The 27,860-nt window shown below is 42.1% G+C and overlaps 1 protein-coding gene across 1 annotated transcript; it reads left to right on the top strand.

Moving 5' to 3' along the window:
• Nucleotides 1–256: 256 nt before the first annotated feature.
• Nucleotides 257–27,860, top strand: LOC135552092 (synaptic vesicle glycoprotein 2A-like). The gene is made up of 13 exons (XM_064983490.1): nt 257–351; nt 10,247–11,012; nt 14,279–14,459; nt 16,288–16,439; nt 16,591–16,724; nt 21,714–21,803; nt 22,090–22,197; nt 22,468–22,556; nt 22,830–22,994; nt 23,174–23,307; nt 23,549–23,752; nt 23,969–24,128; nt 24,308–27,860. The coding sequence occupies exons 2-13, from the start codon at nt 10,412–10,414 to the stop codon at nt 24,489–24,491; spliced, it is 2,202 nt and encodes a 733-aa protein (XP_064839562.1). The 5' UTR covers nt 257–351; nt 10,247–10,411; the 3' UTR covers nt 24,492–27,860.

The raw sequence follows: 27,860 nt of genomic DNA, 5'->3' as shown, positions 1-27,860 counted from the left end.
GCGTGGTGGGCAACATTTAATGCGAAAGCAAAATGGATGTTTAATACTTAAAAATAGTTTGAAATACGGGTTAAGATAAATGAATAACTTGAGAACCAATAAGAGAGCCATTAAGATAGACCGTGGCAAGGTGCGTGAAAGGTATATTTCTGCCGGGGGGGGGGCGAAATCTTCGATGCTACTTGTGGTACCCACTAAGGTGGTACCTCTAGGTTCCAGCATCACGCTTCCTCTTCAGTCAGTTGGGTTACGGGGAGCCTATCCACGTTTGAGCAGCAGCAGCATCAACGCACTGTCATCCTGTTGACAAAATTCAAGCTGGGGATAGTGATATCCATGTCCATAATTACGGTGAGATGATGCTGTTACCTTTACTAAAATGAAACTCGGCAAATTGGTTATAATTAGACTACATAGGCCGACTCCGTTGTTATACGAATGTGGATGTGCGTGCTTCCCAAAATATCTTACCCACTGGCCACGATTTTGGATGTGAAAATCATATAGTGTTTTATTGAAATGTAGCCTATCTATTTATACGACTATGCAGGTCGATGCAGACTCCATACAGACTAAAATGATTGATGTTATTGATATTTCTTGTAGCCTATTTAACATGACAGCAGGCCTATCTATCTAACATGATACCCAAGTCTTCCTTGCGTAAAAACGCAGTCACGACAATTCAATGTCTCTTCAAATGAAGAGATTGGAACTGCGTTTGAGTTTAAATCGTTTATATTACCGAAAATATGTTGAATATTGCATTTAGATAATTCATTCAACAATTGAGCTAATTGCTTTAGGTCAGTTGTAAAAGTCGCGCTGGTCTTGTTGCACTACTTAAATATTTAATTATAGGCTAATCCGAAATAAAAGTATCAAAATAAAATATATTACTGGTAGCATACTATCATGATTTCGCAGTCGTATCGCGCCTGAATGGAGAAATGTGTTGAATTTTGCCATCGTCCTTCACGTAGGCGATTCATCATGATTGTGTTGGCGAGGGGGATGGTAACTAGGCAATGTGTCATCCTCAGGTTTCTAAAGGGGGATTCCGTGTCGACTGAATGCCAACCGTCCGTAATGCATGTTATTGGCAGACCATTTCTGAAATAATAAACTGACACTTGTGACCTTGCAAAGATCTCACAACGGTTGACCATCATCTTGAAGCCGTGCTACTTTTGGCAAGACAAGAAATGTGCATGCTTTGCCTCCATCTATAACGACCTTGTCTCAGACTGGCGCCATTTGTTGCTGATGCTCAACGGGTTTACTATTTCCCTTAACAAATAGCCTACATATTGCCTTAACCGTTAAAATAAACGAGCCCGCAAAACATAATCAGGTTAATTTTTTGAGAACATTGTTATGGAATGCAGAGGCGACGTTCCAAGGGGCACATGCCCCCTCAGATTTGTCCTGTTTAAAATTAATACATAAAAAAAATTAATATATATAAGGGGTTTTCTTTATTTTTACTATTTTCTACATTGTAAAATAATAGTGAAGACATCAAAACTATGAAATAACACATATGGAATCATATAGTAACCAAAGAATTGTTAAACAAATCAAAATATATTTCAAATTTGAGATTCTTCAAAGTAACCACCCTTTGCCTTGACAGCTTAGCGCACTCTTGGCATTCTCCTAGTCACCTGGAATGCATTTCAATTAAAAGGTGTGTCTTGTTAAAAGTTGATTTGTAGAATTTCTTTCCAATTTAATGTGTTTGAGCCAATCAGTTGTGTTGTGACAAGGTATTTTATTTATTTATTTTTATTTCACCTTTATTTAACCAAGTAGGCTAGTTGAGAACAAGTTCTCATTTGCAACTGCGACCTGGCCAAGATCAAGAGTAGCAATTCGACACATACAACAACACAGTATTACACATGGAATAAACAAAACATACAGTCAATAACCCAGTAGAACAAAAGAAAACAAAAAGTCTATATACAGTGAGTGCAAATGAGGTAAGTTAAGGAAATAAATAGGCCATGGTGGCAAAGTAATTACAATATAGCAATTTAACACTGGAATGGTAGATCGGCATAAGATGAATGTTCAGATAGAGATACTGGGGTGCAAAGGAGCAAAATAAATAAATACCAGTATGGGGATGAGGTAGGTAGATAGATGGGCTGTTTACAGATGGGCTATGTACAGGTGCAGTGATCTGTAAGCTGCTCTGACAGCTGGTGCTTAAAGCTAGTGAGGGAGATGTGAGTCTCCAGCTTCAGAGATTTTTGCAATTAGTTCCAGTCATGGGCAGCAGAGAACTGGAAGGAAAGACGACCAAAGGAGGAATTGGCTTTGGGGGTGACCAGTGAGATATACCTGCTGGAGCGCGTGCTACGAGTCGGTGCCGCTATGGTGACCAGTTAGCTGAGATAAGGCGGGGCTTTACTTAGCAGAAACTTGTAGATAACCTGTAGCCAGTGGGTTTGGCTACGAGTATGAAGCGAGGGCCAACCAACGAGAGTGTACAGGTCGCAATGGTGGGTAGTGTATGGTGTTTTGGTGACAAAACGGATGGCACTGTGGTAGACTGCATCCAGTTTGTTGAGTAGAGTGTTGGAGGCTATTTTATAGATGACATCACCGAAGTCGAGGATCGGTAGGATGGTCAGTTTTACAAGGGTATGTTTGGCAGCATGAGTGAAGGATGCTTTGTTGCGATATAGGAAGCCGATTCTAGATTTAATTTTGGATTGGAGTTGCTTAATGTGAGTCTGGAAGGAGAGTTTACAGTCTAACCAGACACCCAGGTATTTGTAATTGTCCACGTATTCTAAGTCAGAGCCGTCCAGAGTAGTGATGCTGGACGGGCGAGCAGGTGCGGGCAGTGATCGATTGAATAGCGTGCATTTAGTTTTACTTGCGTTTAAGAGCAGTTGGAGGCCACGGAAGGAGAGTTGTATGGCATTGAAGCTCGTGTGGAGGTTAATTAACACTGTGTCCAAGGAGGTAGGGGTGGTATACAAAAGATAGTCCTATTTGGTAAGAGACCAAGTCCATATTTTGGCAAAAACAGCTCAAATAAGCAAAGAGAAATGACAGTCTATCATTACATTAAGACGTGAAGGTCAGTCAATTCGGAAAATTTCAAGAACTTTGAAAGTTTCTTCAAATTCAGTCGCAAAAACCATCAAGTGCTATGAGTAAACTGGCTCTCATGAGGACAGCCACAGGAAAAGAAAACCCAGAGGTTGCTGCTGCAGACGCAGTGTCTTTGTGAGACGCAGTGTAGGTGAACGGATGATTTCTGCATGTTCCCACCATGAAGCATGGAGTAGGAGGTGTGATGGTGTGGAGATGCTTTGCTGGTGACATTTTTGGGGATTTATTTGGAATTCAAGGCACATTTAACTAACATGGCTACCACAGCATTCTGCAGCAATACACCATCCCTTCTGGTTTACGCTTGTTTTTCAACAGGACAATGACCCAACACACCTCCAGGCTGTGTAAGGGCTATTTGACCAATAAGGAGAGAGTGGAGTGCTGCATCAGATGACATGGCCTCTACAATCACCCGACCTCAACCCAATTGAGATAGTTTAGGATGAGTTGGACCGCAGAGTGAAGGGCGGTTGGAAAAACATTCCAGGTGAAGCTGGTTGAGAGAATGCCAAGGGTGTGCAAAGCTGTCATCAAGGCAAAGGGTTGCTAATATATTTTGATTTAAAAAAAAATGGGTTACTACATGATTCCATATGTGTTATTTCATAGTGTTAATGTCTTAACTATTATTCTACTATTTAGAAAATAGTAAAAATAAAGAAAAACCCTTGAATGAGTAGGTGTGTCCAAACTTTTGACTGGTATATATATTTTTTTAAATGTATCTGTAATGCTACTTGCCACTTAGCAATTGTATGAAGTCACCTTTAGCTAGCCCAGATATGTTCCCAATCTCCCAACCTCATCACTAGCTACCAAGAAGCCATTGCAGGCTATGAATCAAGTTAGAGTAGCTAGCTTGTCTAACTATCTTAGCTGGTATGCCTGCTGGCTAGGTTGGTAGACTTTAGAAAAGCAAGCAGTAACTAAATGTACTGAATAAGACTCACATTGCTTTCAATCTTTCACCCATATTCTAGCAGAGGTGCAGAGAAGCATATATTAATGTTACGACTTTTAGGAGTAGTGGGTGCGGAGTCAGGCGCAGAGGGTTTAGGACAACCGTATTTATTCATGTGACAGAAAATGTCACGCCAAAACACCAGGCGCATAGAATGACCGGCCCAAAACTAGGACCCAAACAGTCCGGAGAAAATAAGAAAATAGCACATCCACAAAACGAACAGAGAAACAAGCCCGCACAAAAGCAGGCGGGCATAACCGGCTTAAATAGCCCTAACCAAAACCCAAACAAGAAACAGGTGTAACCAATAAGACAAAACCAACAGAAAAGGAAAAGGGGATCGGTGGCAGCTAGTAGACCGGTGACGACAACCGGCGAGCGCCGCCCGAACAGGAAGAGGAGCCACCTTCGGTGGGAGTCGTGACAATAATTTATTGTATTTTTTAAAGAACCGCTAGTCAGGAGGATACAGACGGCTCAAGATGTATGCTTAGATATGCAGAAAAATATACATATATTTTTTTTACATAGAATTAATCATAATGATCATGGCTCTAAATTGCAGGAAAGAGCTGTTTCAGGTGTTTGAAAAATGCAGAATTCTCCAACTTATGGATGGGCCGTAGCCCCCCTTTGGGTCACGCCCCAGTCATCCTCACTTACTTTGTGCCACCACAGATTTTTGGGGTTCCAAACGCCCCTGATGGCTTGCCTGCCAATTCCTAATTAACACACACTAATGGTAATAAGGATAACCTTGCATCAGTGTCTGTCTGCACACCAATGCTGTGAAATTAAATGGGTTTAATATCACACCAAGCCCTCTACTGCTCAGAGTAGCTATTGCCTCAACACCATCTTATAGCCTAGGCTATCCAGTGACCTTGTCAACAGGTTGTTGGACTGTTGGACTGATAGTCCCAGAGCATCTGGTTCAGGTCCTGGTCAGGGCTGCCACCCTGAAGTGGAATGGCACCCAAGTTCGTCCATTGAGTGTGTTCTATGGTGTAAGGGTATTGCTAGAGTAAAGTACTGGGACGCCAGGATGGCGAGTTTTGCATTTTAGGACCAGTATGTGTTAAAGTGAGTCTCATCCCTTTCTTTGACCCCACATGTGTAACCGTGTGGGCGTGTTACTGACCAAAAGATAGCATATCTGGTGTGTGTATTTACTGCTCAGAATGTGTGACAGTGTTTTTTTTTAAATAGATGGATGTGTTGTCATTACTGTACCCAATTTAGTCCTCACTCTTGCAGCTTTTGGTGGGGGCACCTTTTTGTCTAATATGTGGCCCAGTGGCCCTTTAATCATTTTGTATGCCACCCTGTTGTCAGGAAGGAATCCCCTGAAGAAGGCTCTCGCCCTCGCCCTCTCTCTCTCTCAATTTCTATCTCTCCTTTTCTCAATTTCTCTATTCCATTCTCTGTGTATTGTATCTTGTCCTTTCTCCCTTCCCCTCACTATCTCTCTCTATGTTTCTCTCCCCCCTCCCATCTGTTCACAATCACGGCCTCCCAAAAGTTCATCCTCACTCCTGTACTGTTGTTTTCCCTTCGTATAATCCCAACACATGGCATGAGAGGATTAATAATCCCCATTAGCCAGTTAAAGCAGTGACTGCTTTAAATACCCTACAATGGCAAGATAAGTCAAGAAGAGCATTTGAGTTTATCTCCAGCTCCTGTCGAAGATTAAGTGGACAGCTTGTTTCAACAAAATGCATATAGTTTGTAGGTTTCAGCCTTCTTCAATGGGTTTTTGGTATTTTGCTGTCGAGGAAAATGTGGCCACATCCATAGACTGAGACAATAAAGAATTGTGAAAAGTAGGAAAGATTGAATGTCAAGGACATACAGCCCATCCCTCTGGGCAGTCAGTTCGAAACATTGAATTGAAGCTCAGTTACATTTTGACCTACCCATTTGATCATGTTAAATATAGAGATTCTTCTATCAACACATCTCTTCATCACTGTCTTACAAAATCCAATTCTCTACTAATACAGTTCAAGTCGGAAGTTTGCATACAAATACATTTAAACTCAGTTTTTCACAATTCCTGATATTTAATCCTAGTAAAAAATGCCCTGTCTTTGTTCAGTTAGGATCACCACTTTATTTTAAGTATGTGAAATGTCAGAATAATAGTAGAGAGAATGATTTCAGCTTTTATTTCTTTCATCACATTCCCAGTGGGTCAGAAGTTTACATACACTCAATTAGTATTTGGTAGCATTGCCTTTAAATTGTTTAACTTGGGTCAAACGTTTCAGGTAGCCTTCCACAAGCTTCCCACAATAAGTTGGGTGAATTTTGGCACATTCATCCTGACAGAGCTCGTGTAACTGAGTCAGGTTTGTAGGCCTCCTTTCTCGCACACACTTTTTCAGTTCTGCCCATACATTTTCTATAGGATTGAGGGCAGGGCTTTGTGATGGCCACTCCAATACCTTGACTTTGTTGTCCTTAAGCCATTTTGCCACAACTTTGGAAGTATGCTTGGGGTCGTTGTCCATTTGGAAGACACATTTGCGACCAAGTTTTTACTTCCTGACTGATGTCTTGAGATGTTGCTTCAATATATCCACATAATTGTCCTTCCCCGTGATGCCATCTATTTTGTGAAATGCACCAGTCCATCCTGCAGCAAAGCACCCCACAACATGATGCTGCCACCCCGTGCTTCACGGTTGGGATGGTGTTCTTCGGCTTGCAAGCCTCCCCGTTTTTCCTCCAAACATAATGATGGTCATTATGGCCAAAGAGTTCTATTTTATTTCATCAGACTAGAGGACATTTCTCCAAAAAGAGACATGCTTTTTTATGGCGGTTTTGGAGCTGTGGCTTCCTCCTTGCTGAGCGGCCTTTCAGGTTATGTCGACATAGGACTCGTGTTAGTGTGGATATAGATACCTTTGTACCCGCTTCCTCCAGCATCTTCACAAGGTCCTTTGCTGTTGGTCTGGGATTGATCTGAACTTTTCGCACCAAAGTACATTCATCTCTAGGAGACAGAAGTCTCCTTTCTGAGCGGTATGATGGCTGCATGGTCCCATGGTCTTTATACTTGCGTACTATTGTTTGCACAGATGAACGTGGTACCTTCAGGCGTTTGGAAATTGCTCCGAAGGATGAACCAGACTTGTGGAGGTCTCCAATTTGTTTTCTGAGATCTTGGCTGATTTCTTTTGATTTTCCCATGATGTCAAGTAAAAAGGCACATCCACAGGTACACCTCCAATTGACTCAAATGAGGTCAATTAGCCTATCAGAAGCTTCTTAAGCCATCACATAATTTTCTGGAATTTTCCAAGCTGTTTAAAGGCACAGTCAACTTAGTGTATGTAAACTTCTGACCCACTGGAATTGCGAATACAGTAAATTATAAGAGAAATAATCTGTATGTAAACAATTGTTGGGAAAATGGCTTGTGTCATGCACAAAGTAGATGTCCTAACCGACTTGACAAAACAATAGTTTGTTAACAAGATATTTGTGGAGTGGTTGAAAAACGAGTTTTAATGACTCCAACATAAGTGTATATAAACCTCCGACTTCAACTGTATATGCTATAGATATTTGTTTCACACTGCAGAAAGAGACAATTGCAGGTTTACCTCTGTGATAGGCAGACATACAGTGCCTTCATAAAGTATTCACACCCCTTGACTTTTCCTCATTTTGTTGTGTTACAGACAGAATTTAAAATTGATTACATGGAGATGTTGTGTCACTGGCCTACACACAATACCCTATAATGTCAACGTGGAGGTACAGTTATTGTCTTGTTTATTTTTCCTAACTAATACAAAATGAAAAGCTGAAATGTCTTGATTCAAGTATTCAGCCCCTTTGTTATGGCAAGCCTAAATAAGTTCAGGAGTAAAAATGTGCTTTACAATCGCATAATAAGTTGCATGGATTCACTCGGTGTGCAATAATATTGTTTAAAATGATTTTTGAATGACTACCTCATCTCTGTACCCCACACATACAATTATCTGTAAAGTCCCTCAGCAGTGAATTTCAAACACAGTTTCAACAACAAGGACCGGGGAGGTTTTCCAATGCCTCGCAAAGAATGGGCACCTATTGGTAGATGGATTTTAAAAAAGCATGGTGAAGTTAATAATTCAACTTTGGATTACTACAAAGTCACTACAAAGACAGTTACAGAGTTTAATGGCTGTGATAGTAGAAAACGGAGTATAGATCAACAGCATTGAGCATGTGGTAAAGAAATTAACTGTATGTCCTGAATACAAAGCATTATGTTTGGGGCAAATCCAACACAACACATCACTGAGTACCAACCTTCATATTTTCAAGCATGGCTTGATCGTGGCTGCATCGTGTCATCGGCAAGGGAGTTTTTTGGGGGGGATATAAGAAACGGAATTGAGCTAGGCACAGGAGAAATCCTAGAGGGAAACCTGGTTCAGTCTGCTTTCCAAGAGACACTGAGGGACAAATTCACCTTTCAGCAGCACAATAACCTAAAACACAAGGCCAAATCTACACTGGAGTTGCTTACCTAGATGACATTGAAGGTTCCTGAGTGGCCTAGTTACAGTTTTGACTTGAAAATCTACGGCAAGACTTGAAAATGGGTGTCTAGCAATGATCAGCAACCAACTTGAAAGAGCTTGAAGAATTACAAAAATAATCATGTGCAAATATTGTACAATCTAGGTGTGCAAAGCTCATAGCTGTAAATGTTGCCAAAAGCGATTCTGCCAAAGGTGATTCTAACACGTATTGTCTCGAGGGGCTGAATATGTATGTAATCAAGATATATTAGTGTTTTATTTTTCATATTTTTTTTCACAAATGTTAGAATTCTTTTGTGTAGATCGATGACAAGCTATGGCAATTTAATCCATTTTAATCCTACTTTGTAACACAAGAAAATGTGTAAAAAGTCAACAGATGTGAATACTTTCTGAAGGCACTGTAGATAAAAGGCTACCAAACAATATTGTTGTCAGTGATGTTGATTGTATCAAAGTATCCCCACCTTCTTTAATGGTGGCCACCATTTTAAATCTGACTTTGCTGTAGTCAGGTGTTTGGGGGACAGGAACCTGTCGATCAGTGCATATAGTATATGGCTTAAAAATGTTAACTAATGGGCCTCCTGAGTGTCGTAGCGGTCTAAGGCACTGCATTACTTGGCTCATTACGCCCTAGCGCCTCCTTGTGGCGGGCCGGATGCCTGCAGGCTGACTCCAGTCATCAGTTGAACAGCGTTTCATCTGACACATTGGTGTGGCTGGTATCTGGGTTAAGCTGGCGGGTGTTAAAAAGCACATTTAGGTGTGTCTTGTTTTGGTGGAAGCATGACTCCACCTTTGCCTCTCCCGAGCCCTTTGGGAAGTTGTAGTGATGAGACAAGGTCAAACAAAAAACGAGAACTAATGTGATGTGTTGTGGTCCCTAAATACTAAGTGTTTTCTACATTTTACAGCCCTTTTACTTCCAGTATGGTCAGTTCTGCATCTTAACATGCGAGAGGCCATTTCCAAATAAAGCAGTATAAGTCAAAAGCAACATTATTTGTGCACAGCAATAATGCACACTTGGACTCATACTCTTACTATATATTATTTTAAATGTATTTTCCAAGAATATTGTTTTTGACTTCTCCATGAATCCACAGTCCACAAGGAAGAGTTGCTACCCTTCTCAATTTGCCCCTGCTTCACTTTCCCTGGTGTTGAGTTGTTATCAGATGGACACAAGACACAATATGTCAACATCGAACAGTAAGCCATTCCTAATCAGTTTACAGAGAATGCAAATTGAGATAAGATGCTCCTTGGCATCTGCTTAGAAATACGCTTCCCCTAGCAACTGTAACAGGATCTGGGCTTACTCATATTGAGCATTATAGAGATAGAACGTTACTTAAAGGGGCAATCGGGGGATTCTAAAAACCACTAATTGGCCACCCCACCACTTGTTTTGATAAACAGCTGAGGGATGAAGCTGTGGATGCAAGGACTGCATTAGACCACAATTGTGGTTTTAAACATGTTTTGAAGCTATACAGTATTTATTTAAAATTATATTGACCCAAACCCTGATTCAAAAGTTTGGTCCATGTGACTAACATTGTGTTTGTGCTTTCCCTCTGTGGAGGAGCAGTCCATCGCAGAGCGGGCCCTGTGATCCAATCCAGCTCAACTCTCCACCACCCTATTGAGGGTAAACTGGAACACTGCCTGACAAACACTCCCCAGAGATTCCTGAGTTCCATCCTGCTTTTCAGGTGATAAACCCCTGCCTTTGAGATTCTTCTACCCTTCAATAATGGAGGACGGCTATCAGAACAAGACAGCCTTTATAAAGGGCGCCAAAGACATTGCCAAGGAGGTCAAGCGTCAGGCGGCCAAGAAGGTGGGCCGCGGTGTGGACAAGATGACCGACGAGTACAGCAAACGCTCATACGCCCGCTTTGAGGAAGACGACGACGATGACTACCCTGGAGTGCCTGGGGTGCAGGACAGTGGCTACTACCGGGGCGACAGCCAGGCAGCCAATGACGATGAAGGTGGCCACAGCGACTCCACAGAGGGCCACGACGAAGACGACGAGATCTACGAGGGCGAGTACCAGGGCATTCCCCGCGCTGACTCGAGCAAGGCTGCCGACAGCCTAGCAGGGGGAGATGGGCAGCAATTCAGAGACATGGCACAGTTTGAGGGGGAAAGGCGGAAGGATCAAGAAGAGCTAGCCCAGCAGTACGAGACCATCCTGCAGGAGTGCGGCCATGGAAAGTTCCAGTGGACCCTCTACTTTGTGCTGGGGCTGGCCCTCATGGCGGACGGTGTAGAGATTTTTGTGGTGGGCTTTGTGCTCCCCAGCGCCGAGAAAGATATGTGTCTGTCAGAGGAAAGCAAGGGCATGTTGGGTAAGTGTGACCCTTAAACTGTGTCTTTTTAATTAACTTGATTGATTTACATGCTAGGTTAGTGAGCCCTTAAATGTTTTTCTCCGATCAAGTGTCAAATGTGGGGGAGTTAATCAGCCCCAATGCAAATTCAATAAAAACCCTGTCGTTCTACGGTAAATTCCTCACATCTATTTCTTTGGTAGACAATAAAATTAGCAATCTATGAATGTGTAACCTAACGTAGCAGGCGTTAAAAGACTCCTGAGCGGAGTCCCCACATACATTTGTTTCCTGTTACAAGTTAGGTTGTAACAGGAAACATCTGCTTTCTGCCGACCCTCTGGAGAGTGATGAAGGTGTAACTCAGTAACCTGTTCATTGACATCAGCACCTGATACACAAATGTCTGCTTGGCAGCACTTCATTTTATGATAAAGAAATGACCTGGAACTTCATTTATTCACAGAAATAACCAGGTACTGAAGTTACTAGTGCAGACTTTAAAAAAATGAAATAGTACCCTTCGTCACCAGATAATTTTCCAGCAAAAATCAGTACAGTAAAATAAAATGGTGTTGTGTGTTCGTGTTCGTGTTGAGTTGTGAATATCATGCCAGTGTACCGCCAGCATTCAGCCAATTGCGCTCCAGCATCTTAAACAGGTTTTTTCTCTTACCGTCTCTCTGTCTTGTGCCATCTTTAGAATACTTTATAAGTGCCCATAAACTTTGTTGTGGCACAGAAACGGTCCAAAGCAGACAGCAACCTAGGCCCAAATTGGCTACCCATTTTTCTGAGGAGATAAACATGAACATAATTCTATTATGCTGAAAGAGTATGATAGAGGAAAACATGCAAAACATTGCTGGTTACTAGTTTTGATTGAATATGGGGACCCCAATTTATGCTCTGCAGCTTGCGTTGATCTTGTCTCTCTGACACGTCTATAATAATAATAACAACAATTGATTAACCTTATATCTCAAAGTGCTTCAAGAGCAACAATCAAACAAGCAACATGCAGTATCCTGACAGGTCAACCAATAGAGGCCAAGTCTTTGCTGCATCCTCTGATGATAGAGAGGGTCAGTTCATTGGTTGAGCGGAGGGAGCTGGTCAGAGGAAGGGAAATGATGGCGATGGAGTCTGCTGATGATCTTGCAGAGGGCAAGTCTGGAGTCTTATAGCCACTGGACTTCTCTTCTTCCACTCTGTGATGCCGCTGCAGTGATGCCTCAAAAAGCTCACCGCACAAAGTTCAGAATAGAAGCCGTGTCGTCCTCACTGCAAGCCCTCTGCTTTAGCACTGCTGTATTCCTCTACGTAATACTGGCACCCAGGTGAAACAAAAAAAGCTGGTAATGTGTCCACATGCATTTTTCAAATAAAAACATTAGCCGGCGAGCCATAGCTAGCTACCTATGTCCACGCTGACAAAGAGAGTTTATTCTCACATAAAGGGGAAAACCATCTATGATTAGTCTCCTCCATCCCACACCTCCCCCTTCACTACCCTTGAGCTTTGTGAGTGTGTGTGTGTGTGTGTGTGTGTGGTGTCTGTTTGGGAGTGCGTGACAGTGCCTGCCTGCCTGCCCACACACACCTAACCTCACCGCAGGTTTTACACAATGCAATTGTCAGTTGTTGTTGTTGTTGTTTTTTTACATTGCAAGAGAGTCATGTACAGTGCATTCAGAACGTATTCAGATTCTTGAATTTTTCCACATTTTGTTACGTTACAGCCTTATTCTAAAATTGATTAAATAATTTTTCCCCTCATCAATCTACAACACAGTACTCCATAATGACAAAGGTTTTTCTGCATTTTTGCAAATATATTAAAAAGAAGAAACTGAAATGTCATATTTACAGAAGTCTTCTTGGGTATGACGCTACAAGCTTGGCACACCTGTATTTGGGGACTTTCTCCCATTCTTCTTTGCAGATCCTCCCAAGCTTTGTCAGGTTGGATGGGGAGCGTTGCTGCACAGCTATTTTCAGGTCTCTCCAGAGATGTTTGATTGGGTTCAAGTCCAAACTCTGGCTGGGTCACTCAAGGACATTCAGAGACCTGTCCGGAAGCCACTCCTGCATTGTCTTGGCTGTGTGCTTCGGGATTGTTGTCCTGTTGGAAGGTGAACCTTTTCCCAGTCGGGGGTCCTGAGTGCTCTGGAGCAGGTTTTCATCAAGGATCTCTCTATACTTTGTTCCGTTCATCTTTCCCTCGATCCTGACTACTCACTCAGTCCCTGAAAAACATCCCAACAGCATGATGCTATCACCACCATGCTTCACCGTAGGGATGGTGCCAGGTTCCTCCAGACATGACACTTGGCATTCAGGCCAAATAGTTCACTTTTGGTTTCATCAGAGTATCTTGTTTCTCATGGTCTGAGTGCCTTTTGGCAAACTCCAAGCGGTCTGTCATGTCCCTTCACTGAGGAGTGGCTTCTGTCTTGCCACTCCACCATAAAGGCCTGAATGGTGGAGTGCTCCAGAGATGGTAGTCCTTCTAGAAGGTTCTCCCATCTCCACAGAGGAACTCTGGAGCTCTGTCAGAGTGACCATCAGGTTCTTGGTGGTCCAAACTTCTTCCATTTAATAATGATGGAGGCGACTGTGTTATTGGGGACCTTCAATGCTGCAGAAATGTTTTGGTACCCATCTCCAGATCTGTGCTTCGACACAATCCTGTCTCGGAGCTATACGCACAATTCCTTCAAACTCATCGCTTGGTTTTTGCTCTGACATGCACTTTCAACCATGAGACCTTATATAGACAGGTGTGTGTCTTTCAAAATCTTGTCCAGTTATTTGAATTGACTAAAGGTGGACTCCCAATGAAGTTGTAGAAACATCTCAAGGATGATGAATGGAAACAGGATGCACCTGAGCTCAATAGAATTAGAAACCAATAAGATTAGCATTCCTGCCATGTTATTTTGTTGAAATATACAGTAATTTCATCTCTGATTGCACCCACATTGGCCATTGTAATTTATAGGATTCATATAATATAAGGTTTTGACAATTTCTTTGGATTCCACATGTCTAACTTTTTTTAAACATTTGGGTCAAACGGATGTTAGGTATTATATTTATTAAATGTTATAAATCCTATAAATGGCCAGTCCTATAAATTAAAATGGTCCAACGATCTGAGATAGTGGGTGTCGAAATCATCTTTCTTTTGCCAGATGTTGTGCCGAAGGGTAACAAATAAAGCAGCTGTATGCACAGGTAAAGAACATGCAACTCTCATTTTCTCTTTCTGTCCTCTGCAGGTCTGATTGTTTATCTGGGAATGATGGTCGGTGCATTCGTGTGGGGTGGGCTCGCTGATCGGATAGGCCGACGGCAGTCCCTTCTCATCTGTCTCTCCATCAACAGCGTCTTCTCCTTCTTCTCCTCCTTTGTCCAGGGCTACAGCACCTTTCTCTTCTGCCGACTACTTTCTGGTGTTGGGTAAGATTCTGAAAACCGATGGAAGGTGAATGATAGATAGAGACAGAGAGACACACAGACGCAGGTGTGCTTAATAGCTTTTTTATAGTTATATAGTAGAGATATACAGTGGGGAGAACAAGTATTGCCTATTTTGCAGGTTTCCCTACTTACAAAGCATGTAGAGGTCTGTAATTTTTATCATAGGTACACTTCAACTGTGAGAGACAGAATTAAAACAAAAATCCAGAAAATCACATTGTATGATTTTTAAGTAATTAATTTGCATTTTATTGCATGACGTAAGTATTTGATCACCTACCAACCAGTAAGAATTCCGGCTCTCACAGACCTGTTAGTTGTTCTTTAAGAATCCCTCATGTTCTCCACTCATTACCTGTATTAACTGCACCTGTTTGAATTCGTTACCTGTATAAAAAACACCTGTCCACACACTCAATCAAACAGACTCCAACCTCTCCACAATGGCCAAGACCAGTGAGCTGTGTAAGGACATCAGGGATAAAATTGTAGACCTGTACAAGGCTGGGATGGGCTACAGGACAATAGGCAATCAGCTTGGTGAGAAGGCAACAACTGTTGGCACAATTATTAGAAAATGGAAGAAGTTCAAGATGACGGTCAATCACCCTCGGTCTGGGTCTCCATGCAAGATCTCACCTCGTGGGGCATCAATGATCATGAGGAAGGTGAGGGATCAGCCCAGAACGACACGGCAGGACCTGGTCAATGACCTGAAGAGAGCTGGGACCACAGTCTCTAAGAAAACCATGAGTAACACACTATGCCGCCATGGATTAAAATCCTGCAGTGCACGGAAGGTCCCCCTGCTCAAGCCAGCGCATGTCCAGGCCCGTCTGAAGTTTGCCAATGACCATCTGGATGATGGGAGAAGGTCGTGTGGTCTGATGAGACAAACATGGAGCTTTTTGGTCTAAACTCCACTCGCCGTGTTTGGAGGAAGAAGAAGGATGAGTACAACCCCAAGAACACCATCCCAATTGTGAAGCATGGAGGTGGAAACATCATTCTTTGGGGATGCTTTTCTGCAAAGGGGGCAGGACGACTGCACCGTATTGAGGGGAGGATGGATGGGGCCATGTATCGCGAGATCTTGGCCAACAACCTCCTTCCCTCAGTAAGAGCATTGAAGATGGGTCGTGGCTGTGTCTTCCAGCATGACAACAACCCAAACACACAGCCAGGGCAACTAAGGAGTGGTAGAAAATCTTTGGAGGGAACTGAAAGTCCGTACTGCCCAGCGACAGCCCCGAAACCTGAAGGATCTGGAGAAGGTCTGTATGGAGGAGTGGGCTAAAATCCCTGCTGCAGTGTGTGCAAACCTGGTCAAGAACTACAGGAAACGTATGATCTCTGTAATTGTAAACAAAGGTTTCTGTACCAAATATTAAGTTCTGCTTTTCTGATGTATCAAATACTTTTGTCATGCAATAAAATGCTAATTAATTACTTTTAAAAATCATACAATGTGATTTTCTGGATTTTTGTTTTAGATTCCGTCTCTCACAGTTGAAGTGTACCTATGATAAAAAATTACAGACCTCTACATGCTTTGTAAGTAGGAAAACCTGCAAAATTGGCAGTGTATCAAATACTTATTCTCCCTAACTGTATATGTTTTTTGCTTTAATGCTAAGAAGGACATTTCATCCAAAGAGCACCCTCACAGAAGCCAAGTAGCACCCCTACCTCCAAGTATTCCAAGTTTGATTTAATTTACAGATTTTCCAAAAAGATTAAACAGGAACAGGATTAGAAAGTCCAGCTCAACTTCCAGTGGTTTGTTTCTCTGTGCTAATCCTTACAGGATCGGTGGTTCCATCCCCATTGTGTTCTCCTACTACTCAGAGTTTCTGGCCCAGGAGAAACGTGGGGAGCACCTCAGTTGGCTCTGCATGTTCTGGATGATTGGTGGCATCTATGCCTCAGCTATGGCATGGGCCATCATCCCACACTATGGTGAGTAGCCTATGGCAGGAATTCAATCATCACAGATATTGTCCCAAAAGCGCTCAAAATGCCTTACCACAAAGTTGTATCTAGGGATTACGCAGGTTTATACGGTTTGTGCTTTGTCCCATTTCTCTCTCTCTACTTCCTCTCCTCCCAGGCTGGAGTTTCCAGATGGGCTCTGCGTACCAGTTCCACAGCTGGCGTGTGTTCGTCCTGGTGTGTGCATTTCCCTCTGTTGCGGCTATTGCTTCTCTCACCACCATGCCAGAAAGCCCGCGCTTCTTCTTAGAGGTAAGCAGGGATCACTTTCTCAAAAGTATATTTAGAAGCAGTTTACCCAATTCTAACCTCAATCACTTGAAGTCGGAAGTTTACATACACCTTAGCCAAGTACATTTAAACTCAGTTTTTCACAATTCCTGACATTTAATCAGAGTAAAAATTCCCTGCCTTAGGTCAGTTAGGATCACCACTTTATTTTAAGAATGTGAAATGTCAGAATAATAGTAGAGAAAATGATTTATTTCTTTCATCACATTCCCAGTGGGTCAGAAGTTTACATACACTCAATTAGTATTTGGTAGCATTGCCTTTAAATTGTTTAACTTGGATCAAACGTGTTGAGTAGCCTTCCACAAGCTTCCCACAATAAATTGGGTGAATTTTGGCCCATTCCTCCAGACAGAGCACGTGTAACTGAGTCAGGTTTGTAGGCCTCCTTGCTCGCACACGCCATTCAGTTCTGCCCACAAATTGTCTATAGGAATAAGGTCAGTGCTTTGGGATGGCCACTCCAATATTTGACTTTGTTGTCCTTAAGCCATTTTCCCACAACTTTGGAAGTATGCTTGGGGTCATTTTCCATTTGGAAGACCCATTTGCAACCAAGCTTTAACTTGATAATAATAGTCCATCCTCATGATGCCATCTATTTTGTGAATTGCACCAGTCTCTCCTGCAGCAAAGCACCCCCACAACATGATACTGCCACCCCCGTGCTTCACGGCTTCGGCTTGCAAGCCTCCCCCTTTTTCCTCCAAACATAATGATGGTCTTTATCGCCAAACATAATGATGGTCTTTATCGCCAAACAGTTCTATTTTTGTTTCATCAGACCAGAGGACATTTCTCCCAAAAAATACGATTTGGTTGTTTCTTCCTTGCTGAGCGGCTTTTCAGGTTATGTCGCCTTAGGACTCGTTTTGCTGTGGATATAGATACTTGTGTACCTGTTTCCTCCAGCATCTTCACAAGGTCCTTTGATGTTGTTCTGGGATTGATTTGCACTTTTTGCACAAAGTGCATTCATCTCTAGGAGACAGAATGCCTCTCCTTCCCGAGCGATATGATGGCTGCGTGGTCCCATGGTGTTTATAATTGTGTACTAATGTTTGTACAGGTGAAAGTGGTACCTTCAGGCTTTTGGAAATTGCTCCCAAGGATGAACCTGATTTTGTTTGTGAGGTCTTGGCTGATTTCTTTTGATTTCCCCATGATGTCAAGCAAAGAGACACTGAGTTTGAAGATAGGCCTTGAAATACATCCACAGGTACACCTCCAATTGACTCAAATGATGTCAATTAGCCTATCAGAAGCTTCTAAACCCTTGACATCATTTTCTGGAATTTTCCAAGCTGTTTAAAGTCACAGTCAACTTAGTGTATGTAAACTTCTGACCCACTGGAATTGTGATACAGTGAATGATAAGTGAAATAATCTGTCTGTAAACAATCGTTGGAGAAATGACTTGTCATGCACAAAGTAGATGTCCTAACCGACTTGCCAAAACTATAGTTTCTTAACAAGAAATTTGTGGAGTGGTTGAAAAACAAGTTTTAATGACTCCAACCTAAGTGTATGTAAACGTCCGACTTCAACTGTATGTATGCATAACTGGTACCATAGAATCTATCTGGAAGGAATGGGATGCGTGGGAAAAAGTGCCTTCATAAAGTATTCACAACCCTTTGACTTGATTTTGTTGTGTTACAAGGTGGGATTAAAATGGATATAATTGTAATTTTTTTGTAAATGAGCTTCACAAAATATTCTGTAATGTCAAAGTGAAAGGAAAATACTAACATTTATAAAAACTTAATGAAAATAAAACAGTAATATATCTTGATTACATAAGTATTCAACCCCCTAAGTCAATACATTTGGCAGCAATACCTTTGGCAGCGATTACAGCTGCAACTAAGTCTCTAAGAGCTTTGCACACCTGGATTGTACAATATTTGCACATTTATCTTTAAAAAAATATTGGCTGTTGATTTGTCAAGTTGGTTGTTGATCACTGCTAGATGGCCATTTTCAAGTCTTGCCATAGATGCCGGGGGCGGCAGGTAGTCTAGTGGTTAGAGCTTTGGGCTAGTAACCGAACGGTTGCAAGATTGAATCCCCGAGCTGACAATGTAAAAATCTGTCATTCTGCCCCTGAATAAGGCCGTCATTGAATATAAGAATTTGTTCTAAAGGGACTTCCCTAGTAAATTAAAAAAAAAAAGATTTTGAAGACAATTTAAGTCAAAACTGTAAAGAGGCCACTCAGGACCAATGTCATCTTGGTAAGGAACTACAGTGTATATTTGGCCGTGTGTTTTAGGTTATTGTCCTGTTGAAAGGTGAATTTGTCTCCCAGTGTTTGTTGGACAGCAGACTGAAAGCAGTTTTTCCTCTAGGATTTTGCTTGTTTCTGTTTATAAAAAAAAAACCTCCCTAGTCCTTGCCAATGACAAGCTTGAAAAATATGACTTATTGTATTCAGGACAAAAAGTGAATTGCTTTGCCACATTATTTTGCAAAATTATTTTAGTGCCTTGTTGCAAACATTCTGTACAGGCTTCCTTCTTTTCACTCTGTCAATTAGGTTAGTATTCTGGAGTAACTACAATTGTATGTATCTATGTGTAGCTGGTGCAGAGGAGTCAGGCGCAGGACAGCAGAGATGAGTAAAACATTTTTTTTACTTTACTCAAAGTCATCAAAATACAAGAGAATTATCAAGCCCACAAACACGGACCACAATACAACAAACAACCAAACATGGGGAACAGAGGGTTAAATAATAAACAGGTATTTGGGTGAGTGAAACCAGGTGTGTAAGACATAGACAAAACAAATGGAAAATGAAATGTGGATTGGAGGTGGCTAGAAGGCTGGCGACGTCGACCGCCAAATGCCTCCCGAACAAGGAGAGGGACCGACTTCGGCAGAAGTCGTGACAGTACCCCCACCCTTGACGCACGGCTCCAGCAGCACACCAACACCAACCTCTGGTACGACCCTGAGGATGAGGCGCAGGGCGATCCGGGTGGAGACGGTGGAACGCCAGCAGCAATTAAGGGTCCAAAACGTCCTCCACCGGCACCCAGCATCTCTCCTCCGGACCGTACCCATCCCACTCCACGAGGTACTGAAGGCCCCTCGCCTGACGCCTCGAGTCCAGGATGGCTCGAACAGCATAAGCCGGGGCCCCCTTGATGTCCAGAGGGTGCAGAGGGACCTCCCGCACCTCAGCTTCCTGGAGTGGACCAGCCACCACCGCCCTGAGGAGAGACACATGGAACGAGGGATGAATACGGTAATCTGGGGGAAGCTATAACCTATAGCATACCTTGTTCAGTCTCCTCAGGACTTTGAATGGCCCCACACACCGCGGACCCAGCTTCCGGCAGTGCAGCGGAGATGCAGGTTCCGGGTCGAGAGCCAGACCCGATCCCCCGTTGCGAACACCGGAGCCTCACTGCGGTGACGGTCGGCGCTCGCCTTCTGCCGCCTCACGGCCCGTTGCAGGTGCACATGGGCGGCGTCTCAGGTCTCCTCCGAGCGCTTAAACCATTTGTCCACCGCAGGAGCTTCAATATGGCTCTGATGCCACTGTGCCAGAACTGGCTGATACCCCAGTATGCACTGGAAAGGAGAGAGGTTATTGGAGGAGTGGTGAAGTGAGTTTTGAGCCATCTCTGCCCAGGGGATGAACGCCGACCACTCCCCCAGCCGGTCCTGGCAATATGACCGCCGAGACCTACTCAGATCCTGGTTTACTCTCTCCACCTGCCTGTTACTCCATAACAATGGAGTTGAATACTTATTGACTCAAGACATTTAAGCTTTAAAATTTTTATTAATTTGTAAAAATTTCGAAAAATATAATTCCACCTTGACATTATGGGGTATTGTGTGTAGACCAGTGAACAGAAATCTCAATATAATCCATTTTAAATTCAGGCCGTAACTAGGGATGCACCGATATGACATTTTTGGCCAAAACCGATATCAAATATTTTCCTTGCCAAAAAACAAAACGATACCGATAACCGATATTTAACATTTTAGCTGCCTGTTAAGCATTCTAGTACAGTTAAATAGTTGAAACACACACACACACACACAGGTAGCAGTCCTTGTACCTAGCATCGAACATGGGTGTGCATCGAACATGGTGGCGACACAGTAGAGGCTAAGAGAGAATTCCACCGAATCGCTTGTTCACAGCCTCTGTGAGAGTACTTTTCCAAGATAACCTGACGGTCTGTGTTGGCGTTTTTGTGGTATGAGAACCAGCACATTCTTGAGCATGTAATACGGCTTTCCTCAGTACAAAATCGTCGTCGACCCACTGTGCTGTCAGATGCTCATTGGACTGACATCGCTGGTCTAACTATCAGTCGTGAAGCTAATAGCAGTTACGCCCATAACAAGTAGCTTGTGGATGCGAGTTTCAACAAGATTGTGTAACTCTGGTAGGGCAACATCTAAAAAATAGCGCCTACTTGGTAGTGTGTACCGGTGCTCAACCAGACGGCGAAAGCCAACATCATCCACGACAGAGAACGGTTGATTGTCAAGGGCAATGAATTTTTAGCTAATATCGTCCGATTCCGATATTCTTACCGATATATCGTGCGTCCCTAGTAGCACAACAAAATATTGAAAAAGTCAAGGGGTGTTAATACTTTCTGAAGGCGCTGTATGTCATTACCTGAGTTTACTATTGAACAGCAGTAAATATTGCAGATTATACCCTTAAAGGTACACACTGGGATCTTGTGAATTTAGTCTTTTCGATTCTTCAGATTGATTGTTGAGTGTAGCACAACTGTCTTACTCTAGTAGCATAAACCTAAATATAAGCTTTTATTACAAATTCATGGAAATTAAGGCACATTACAGTATACACTTAGACACTTACTTCACACATACATAATGTATCACAATACTCGTAATGTGTTTCAACTGTAAGTGTTTCTGATGAGGTATGCGATCATTTCCCAACAGAACGGAAAACACGACGAAGGCTGGATGATTCTGAAACAAGTTCACGACACCAACATGAGAGCAAAGGGGCACCCAGAGAAGGTGTTTTCCGTGAGTATTTCTGAGACACACATGTAAAGTCTTTGAATCTCAAGGTTCTTCTGCAAAACGTGTTTATGAACTTGTATTCTCCTGTCCTAGCTGTTTGTTATTGTGTAACCACGTCCCCAGCCTGGACCGTGTCTGATGTTGTCTGCTGCGTGGCCTAGACCTGATATGTTTTTTACCACTCCAAACGAGATGTTCCCTCACGGGAACATCTCATTTCATCGAATCTAATGCATACATGTACTGCACACAAATGAGTTGAAGATTGGGAAGGTCTTGATTTTCCCAGGTCACCACCATCAAGACTGTAAAGCAGATGGACGAGCTGGTGGACATGGGAGGAGACATATCAACTTTGCGACGCTATAGATTGAAGCTGGCCAGCCTATTCCACCAGGTAAGAGTCATGTTAAGATCCCTATAAAGGTATGAGAATATGGTTATTTTCTGTGTATATTTTTTATATTTCATACAGAATATGTTAATTTGTGACTCTGCATACACCGTTTAGCAGACGCTTTTAGACAAAATGACCAAAGTCCAACTTATGCTTAGGTTAAAAAAGAGAATTGTGCACTGTGTTTTATAGTGGGTTTTTATGTTTTTAAACCGTGTCAGCAGTAAAACCTAGATGCATATTTGAGTTATTCTCTGTGGGTTGCTATAGGTGCGGAGTAACTTCTTGGCCATCTTCAATCCAGAATACAGAAGGACCACCTTCATGATGATGGCTGTCTGGTTTACCATGTCGTTCAGGTAGCAGAACCAGGGCCATGACCACAGTGGTTATCAGCGGCCTGTGCACAAACCGTTTATTTTTTTGTTCAATCAAAAAGCTCAAATGTTTTGTCATATCAAATCTAAAAAGATTCCAGAAAAATGGTGGCTCTTGCCGTCTTAACTTACTGGAGCATTGATATTATTAAGGTTTATACTTATCTCAACCGATTTCAACATAGTGAAGAAATGATGAAATGTAATCATGTTTGTTTGGTTAAGCCACATTTGTGTCTTTTGCTTCTCCCCCAGCTACTATGGGCTGACAGTGTGGTTCCCTGACATGATCAAGTACATCCAGAAGCAGGACTATGCCTCGCGCACCAAGTTCTTCACCAAGGAGCGAGTGGATCATGTCACTTTTAACTTCACCTTGGAGAACCAAGTGCACCGCCAAGGACAGTACTTCAACGACAAGTCAGTCCTCATTATATTACACGGAACTTTCTGAATTTGCAAAATGTTCTTCTTAAATCGGGAGTGGTAAACTGTGCTGGTCTTAATTCTGCAACTATACAATGTACACTAACTGCTTGTCGACTCTAATACAACTGGGCTGCTAAATACGTCTTTCTTACTTTTACATTGTCCACAAGGTTCATCAACCTTAAGATGAAGTCCATGGTGTTTGAGGACTCTTTGTTTGAGGATTGCTACTTTGAGGACATCACCTCGAGCAGAAGCTTCTTCAGAAACTGCACCTTCATCTCAACCCTCTTTTACAATACAGGTAAAGTGTCTCCAAAAACAAGAAGCATAAACAATATAAAGTGGAGCTTACAATAGTTATGAGCTCAGTCCATGCCTAGATGTATTATGTTTCATGTTTTGTGTGGACCCCAGGAAGAGTAGCTGCTGTTTTTATAACAGCTAATGGGGATCCTAATAAAATACCTAATACCATTGAACTGGGCAGTATCCTACCCTTGGACCCTTCTTGACACCACTCTTACTTTCTTTTCTCTTGACAGACTTGTTCCAGAACAGAATCATCAACAGCAAACTGGTAAACAGCACCTTCCTACACAACAAGGAAGGCTGTCTGCTGGACTTCACTGATGACAACAACGCCTACATGATCTACTTTGTCAGTTTCCTGGGCACATTGGCCGTGTTACCCGGCAACATTGTGTCAGCCCTGCTGATGGACAAAATTGGGCGTCTGAGGATGCTGGGTATGTCACGCCTTCATTAATGTGTTTTTAATGCTCTATACAAGATTTAAAGAATATGTGCATATTTTGAGATTATACATCTGGTGATACATGAATTATGCCCCCTCTTCCTACACCACAGTACTTCATGAGTAGCTGACTACAGAAAGGTCCCTTATCTTTGTCTGATCTTTTTCACCCTCTTTCTCTTCCCCCTCAATCTCTTTTCCTACACAGCGGGATCAAGTGTCATATCTTGTGTCAGCTGTTTCTTCCTGTCATTCGGCAGTACCGAGTCGGGAATGATCGCCCTTTTATGTCTCTTTGGCGGCATCAGCATAGCTTCCTGGAATGCCCTGGATGTGTTGACTGTGGAACTGTACCCCTCGGATAAAAGGCAAGTGGAGCTACCTCACATTTTGAAAGTGTTACAGCTCCTTAATTCTTGCACAGTGAATAAAGGTGTATTTTATGCAAACGCATTTATTGAAAAGATATTGAAGTTTTCATGTTAAGTTTTAAGAAGTGACCCTGTCAGAAGTGCTGACAATTTCCATTGTTTTCTCTTTTTTTTAGGACCACTGCATTTGGCTTCTTAAATGCCCTTTGCAAGTTGGCTGCTGTCCTGGGCATAAGCATCTTCCAGTCATTTGTAGGCATCACCAAAGCTGTGCCCATCTTGTTTGCTGCGGGTGCACTCGCTGCCGGGAGTTTCCTAGCACTAAAGCTGCCTGAAACACGGGGCCAGGTGCTGCAGTAGCACAATTCACCGCCAGAAGGCAGCGGAGTGTAGCTTCAGTGTAGCTTCAGTGTAGCTTCAGTGTAGCTTCAGTGTGGCCACATTGCAACCAATCCTACATTGCTCATTAAACACTAAAAAACAGACTGTCATCAACAGTGTCACAACGGTCCCAGATTACTGAGAAAATATGACGATAGAATCAGACTTAAAATGCAGATGTGACCCATATAGCCAGCACAGACTAGCTGGCATCTTGACCACAGCATAAAATAGCACATTGGGTTTGCTTCTCAGAGATTAGACAGAACTGAAATCCTGCCAACAAAGATATACGTTTATAAACCACTGCCAAAGGATACAAAGATACTGCTTGATAGCTACAATGCCTAATGGGGATACTTCCCAACAAAAGAGATCAAACATCTATACACCCTCAATTCATCATAGCACCCATATCTGACCCTAATACCAAATAATATGAGTTTAAAGATGCCCTCCAACAGATTTCCACATGAAAATAGCTTTCACTGTAACTTAGCTTTCCACTGAATTTACATATCTTAATGGCTTCCTCTGAAAGAGAATATTGCAGACAATATTTCTCTTACCAGGTGACATGCACCAAGCTCCCTGCATCAAAATAATGATATAGATTATGTGTTCAAACTTGGCATTGATACTAGTTATTTTATCATGTAGAAAATGAACTGTACGTGGGTTGAAGATATATTGCAAGAAAATAAATAATGACAGGACAAATAACTGGTAAATATTTAAGTTTATTTATTGATGGTAATTCGAAGGGATCGGTTTTGTTGATATGCACACAAAATAAATTACAATGTATGTTTGTCCACGTCACATTTACATCAAGCAGTGAAATATATGCCTAAATAGCTATATGTTGTGTGCGTATTAGGGAGAAAGTGTTGCATCCTTCTGTATGTTTTTGTCATTGGTTCAATGAGACTTCTGAGGAACCTATTCATGTACATTGATCTCCAATGATAAAGTGCATCATTATGGTTCTGTAAAGATATTGGAAAAACAGACAAAGATGAGTGAATAAGATGAGAAGCTATTTAACACATCAGTGGAGATATCCTTTCGTTTTGAAAGGCTAGAATATTGTTACTTTAGAATAACTTTCAATGCGTCAACGAGTCCAGCATTACAGCTTATCCTTCCTGCGTCTCACATAGTGGTCTTATGCTCACTCTTCATCAGCATGTTTAACATTCCAGTTAGCTACGGCCAACATGTGCCCTCTGCTGTCTTTGAAGGACATTACACCTAGGAGGACCAGAGTCAGTTGGTTCAGTCGTTAAACGATGCAGTATTAATGAAGCACAAATGATTCCATATACACTGTTACTAAGCACATTGTCCTTCGGTCAAGCAGCTCATGGGAATAGAACCATAGCAACTAGTCACTCACAGATTAATTTGAAGGGCTCAATTAAATCCAAACTGTGTGTTTTTCCACAGTAGTATAAAACACAATTTTCTCTGTGATATGAAATGTTCAAGTTGTGTCCCCCCCACCCCCCCTCTCAAAAAAATTCCCTCAAAGGTAGATGCCTACAGTTTTCAGAATAACATGTGCACAAGGGTATGTACATTGGCAAGGCAGGCTTGGTTGAATCTAGCCCTATGTCTTTATTGATTATTATGTGCTTTCCTGTCACCGTGTCTACGCCATCCCTTCCAATCTTTGTGTCACAAGTGTGGTGACAATCAGTGAGAGAGCTGATCTCACCATTGCTCAACTGTAGTGTGAGTGTGATATCGGACTGCAGGGCTATTGGGCTTGTTGAATGTGTAGCCTGCGGGATTTCTCTGTTGCTGTGTGCTTGGTACAATTGAGTGTCTGATGTAGTGCTGGATTTATATATTAGAATCAGATCTCTTTAGTGTTGGAGAAAAGGATACAAAGATACTGCTTTATGTCTGTATATGACATCTATTGTTATTTGTGTTTACCCATAACTGACAAATTTGTGTGTTTTGAGATACTTGTCAAATAATGTGTTCATGTTTGAGAGTGTAGATTGAATTTGTAATCTCTCTTGTGCTCTCACTCTCTCTCTCTCTCTCTGTGTGTGTGTGGTTGTGTGTGTGAGAGTGTATGTGTGTGTGCGTGCAAGTGCCAAATATTTTTCTACTTCTGTTCTGGTGTTTTAATCCCAAAGAACGAGCACAGGTCAATAGGGGCCAATCTAACAGATCTATGAACTAAAAGACTAATACAATAGATATCTAGATCAATGTGATGTTCTTTATAGCGTCAGCCTTGGGCGCTTCTTTGCTGATTAGGTCTCCGCCAAACAAATGTTTGCCCCTGAAAACAGACATTTTGTCTCTGTAATTGCCTGACAGGTCGCATGGTAATCATAACATTTGTTCAAAGTAAATTCAAATGAAATGTGTTAGCAATTGCAGAGTGGTTTTGGGGAGGGTCAAAATCCCAGCCATTCTCCCTTTTAGATAGATGCTTGTTGTTTCCAGCATAAGAATCTGGACCCAAGTATTAGACCCATAAACCTTTCTCTGTTCATATCTCTTTAAAATCAAAGGTCCGTGTGGCAGGCTTGTGAAAGTAACCCTCACAGTAAACAGGATGTTAAGCATGCTTGTGGTGTCTGATCTCTTTGGCTGCCCTGTATGTTTGTCCAAAGCAGGAGCTGCTTTTGTATTGCTGTCTTATGGTGACACTTTGGGTCTTTGTGTAACAGTATCAGTTCTATAATTGCTTCTGATCAGAGTGGGATGACTTGGTGCAAGTTTACTCTGAGTCTTTTTTTAAAGCAAAACATTTCTGGTGATCCTATTACTTTCTTTGAAATGGTTGAACTTCTCTCTGCTTTCAGTGGGGGTTCAAGTTCCAAGGAGAGCAGAAACCAAAGCAATACAAGGGACATATTTCTTAGTGAATAGGCACAAGTAAGTAGGTATTTCAAAAGGGCCGCCGTGTTTACGTCAAAAGAGCTCATGTCCACTTAAGATGAAACTGCCGTTATTGAAATGTGACTTAAAACATCAACATGCTATCATTGTACTGTGTGTAGAAACTGTAGATGTTTGTACGTATGAGTGTAAAATATGTGGACATGAAAAGATCAAGGAAAGCACTTTGACCATGCAATCAACATGACAGAACACTGTTGTATGTTTTTGGTTTGTAAATTACATATATTGAAAAAAATACGTGAATATATTCTTCAGTAATTGCTCACATGGGATGCTGAGAATATTTCACAGTGATGCTGACCAGGTGCTGTGTGTATTTATTTTATGTGAGAATTGTTACTTATGCTGGGATTCACACTTGTGGACCATTTGTCTATCCAGTTCTATGAAGAAAATAAACAACTACTATGGATATAA

This window comes from Oncorhynchus masou, chromosome 13 (assembly GCF_036934945.1).
Source record: "Oncorhynchus masou masou isolate Uvic2021 chromosome 13, UVic_Omas_1.1, whole genome shotgun sequence".
Classification (NCBI taxonomy): Eukaryota; Metazoa; Chordata; class Actinopteri; order Salmoniformes; family Salmonidae; genus Oncorhynchus; species Oncorhynchus masou.
This window is presented reverse-complemented; position numbering and strand designations above follow the sequence as displayed.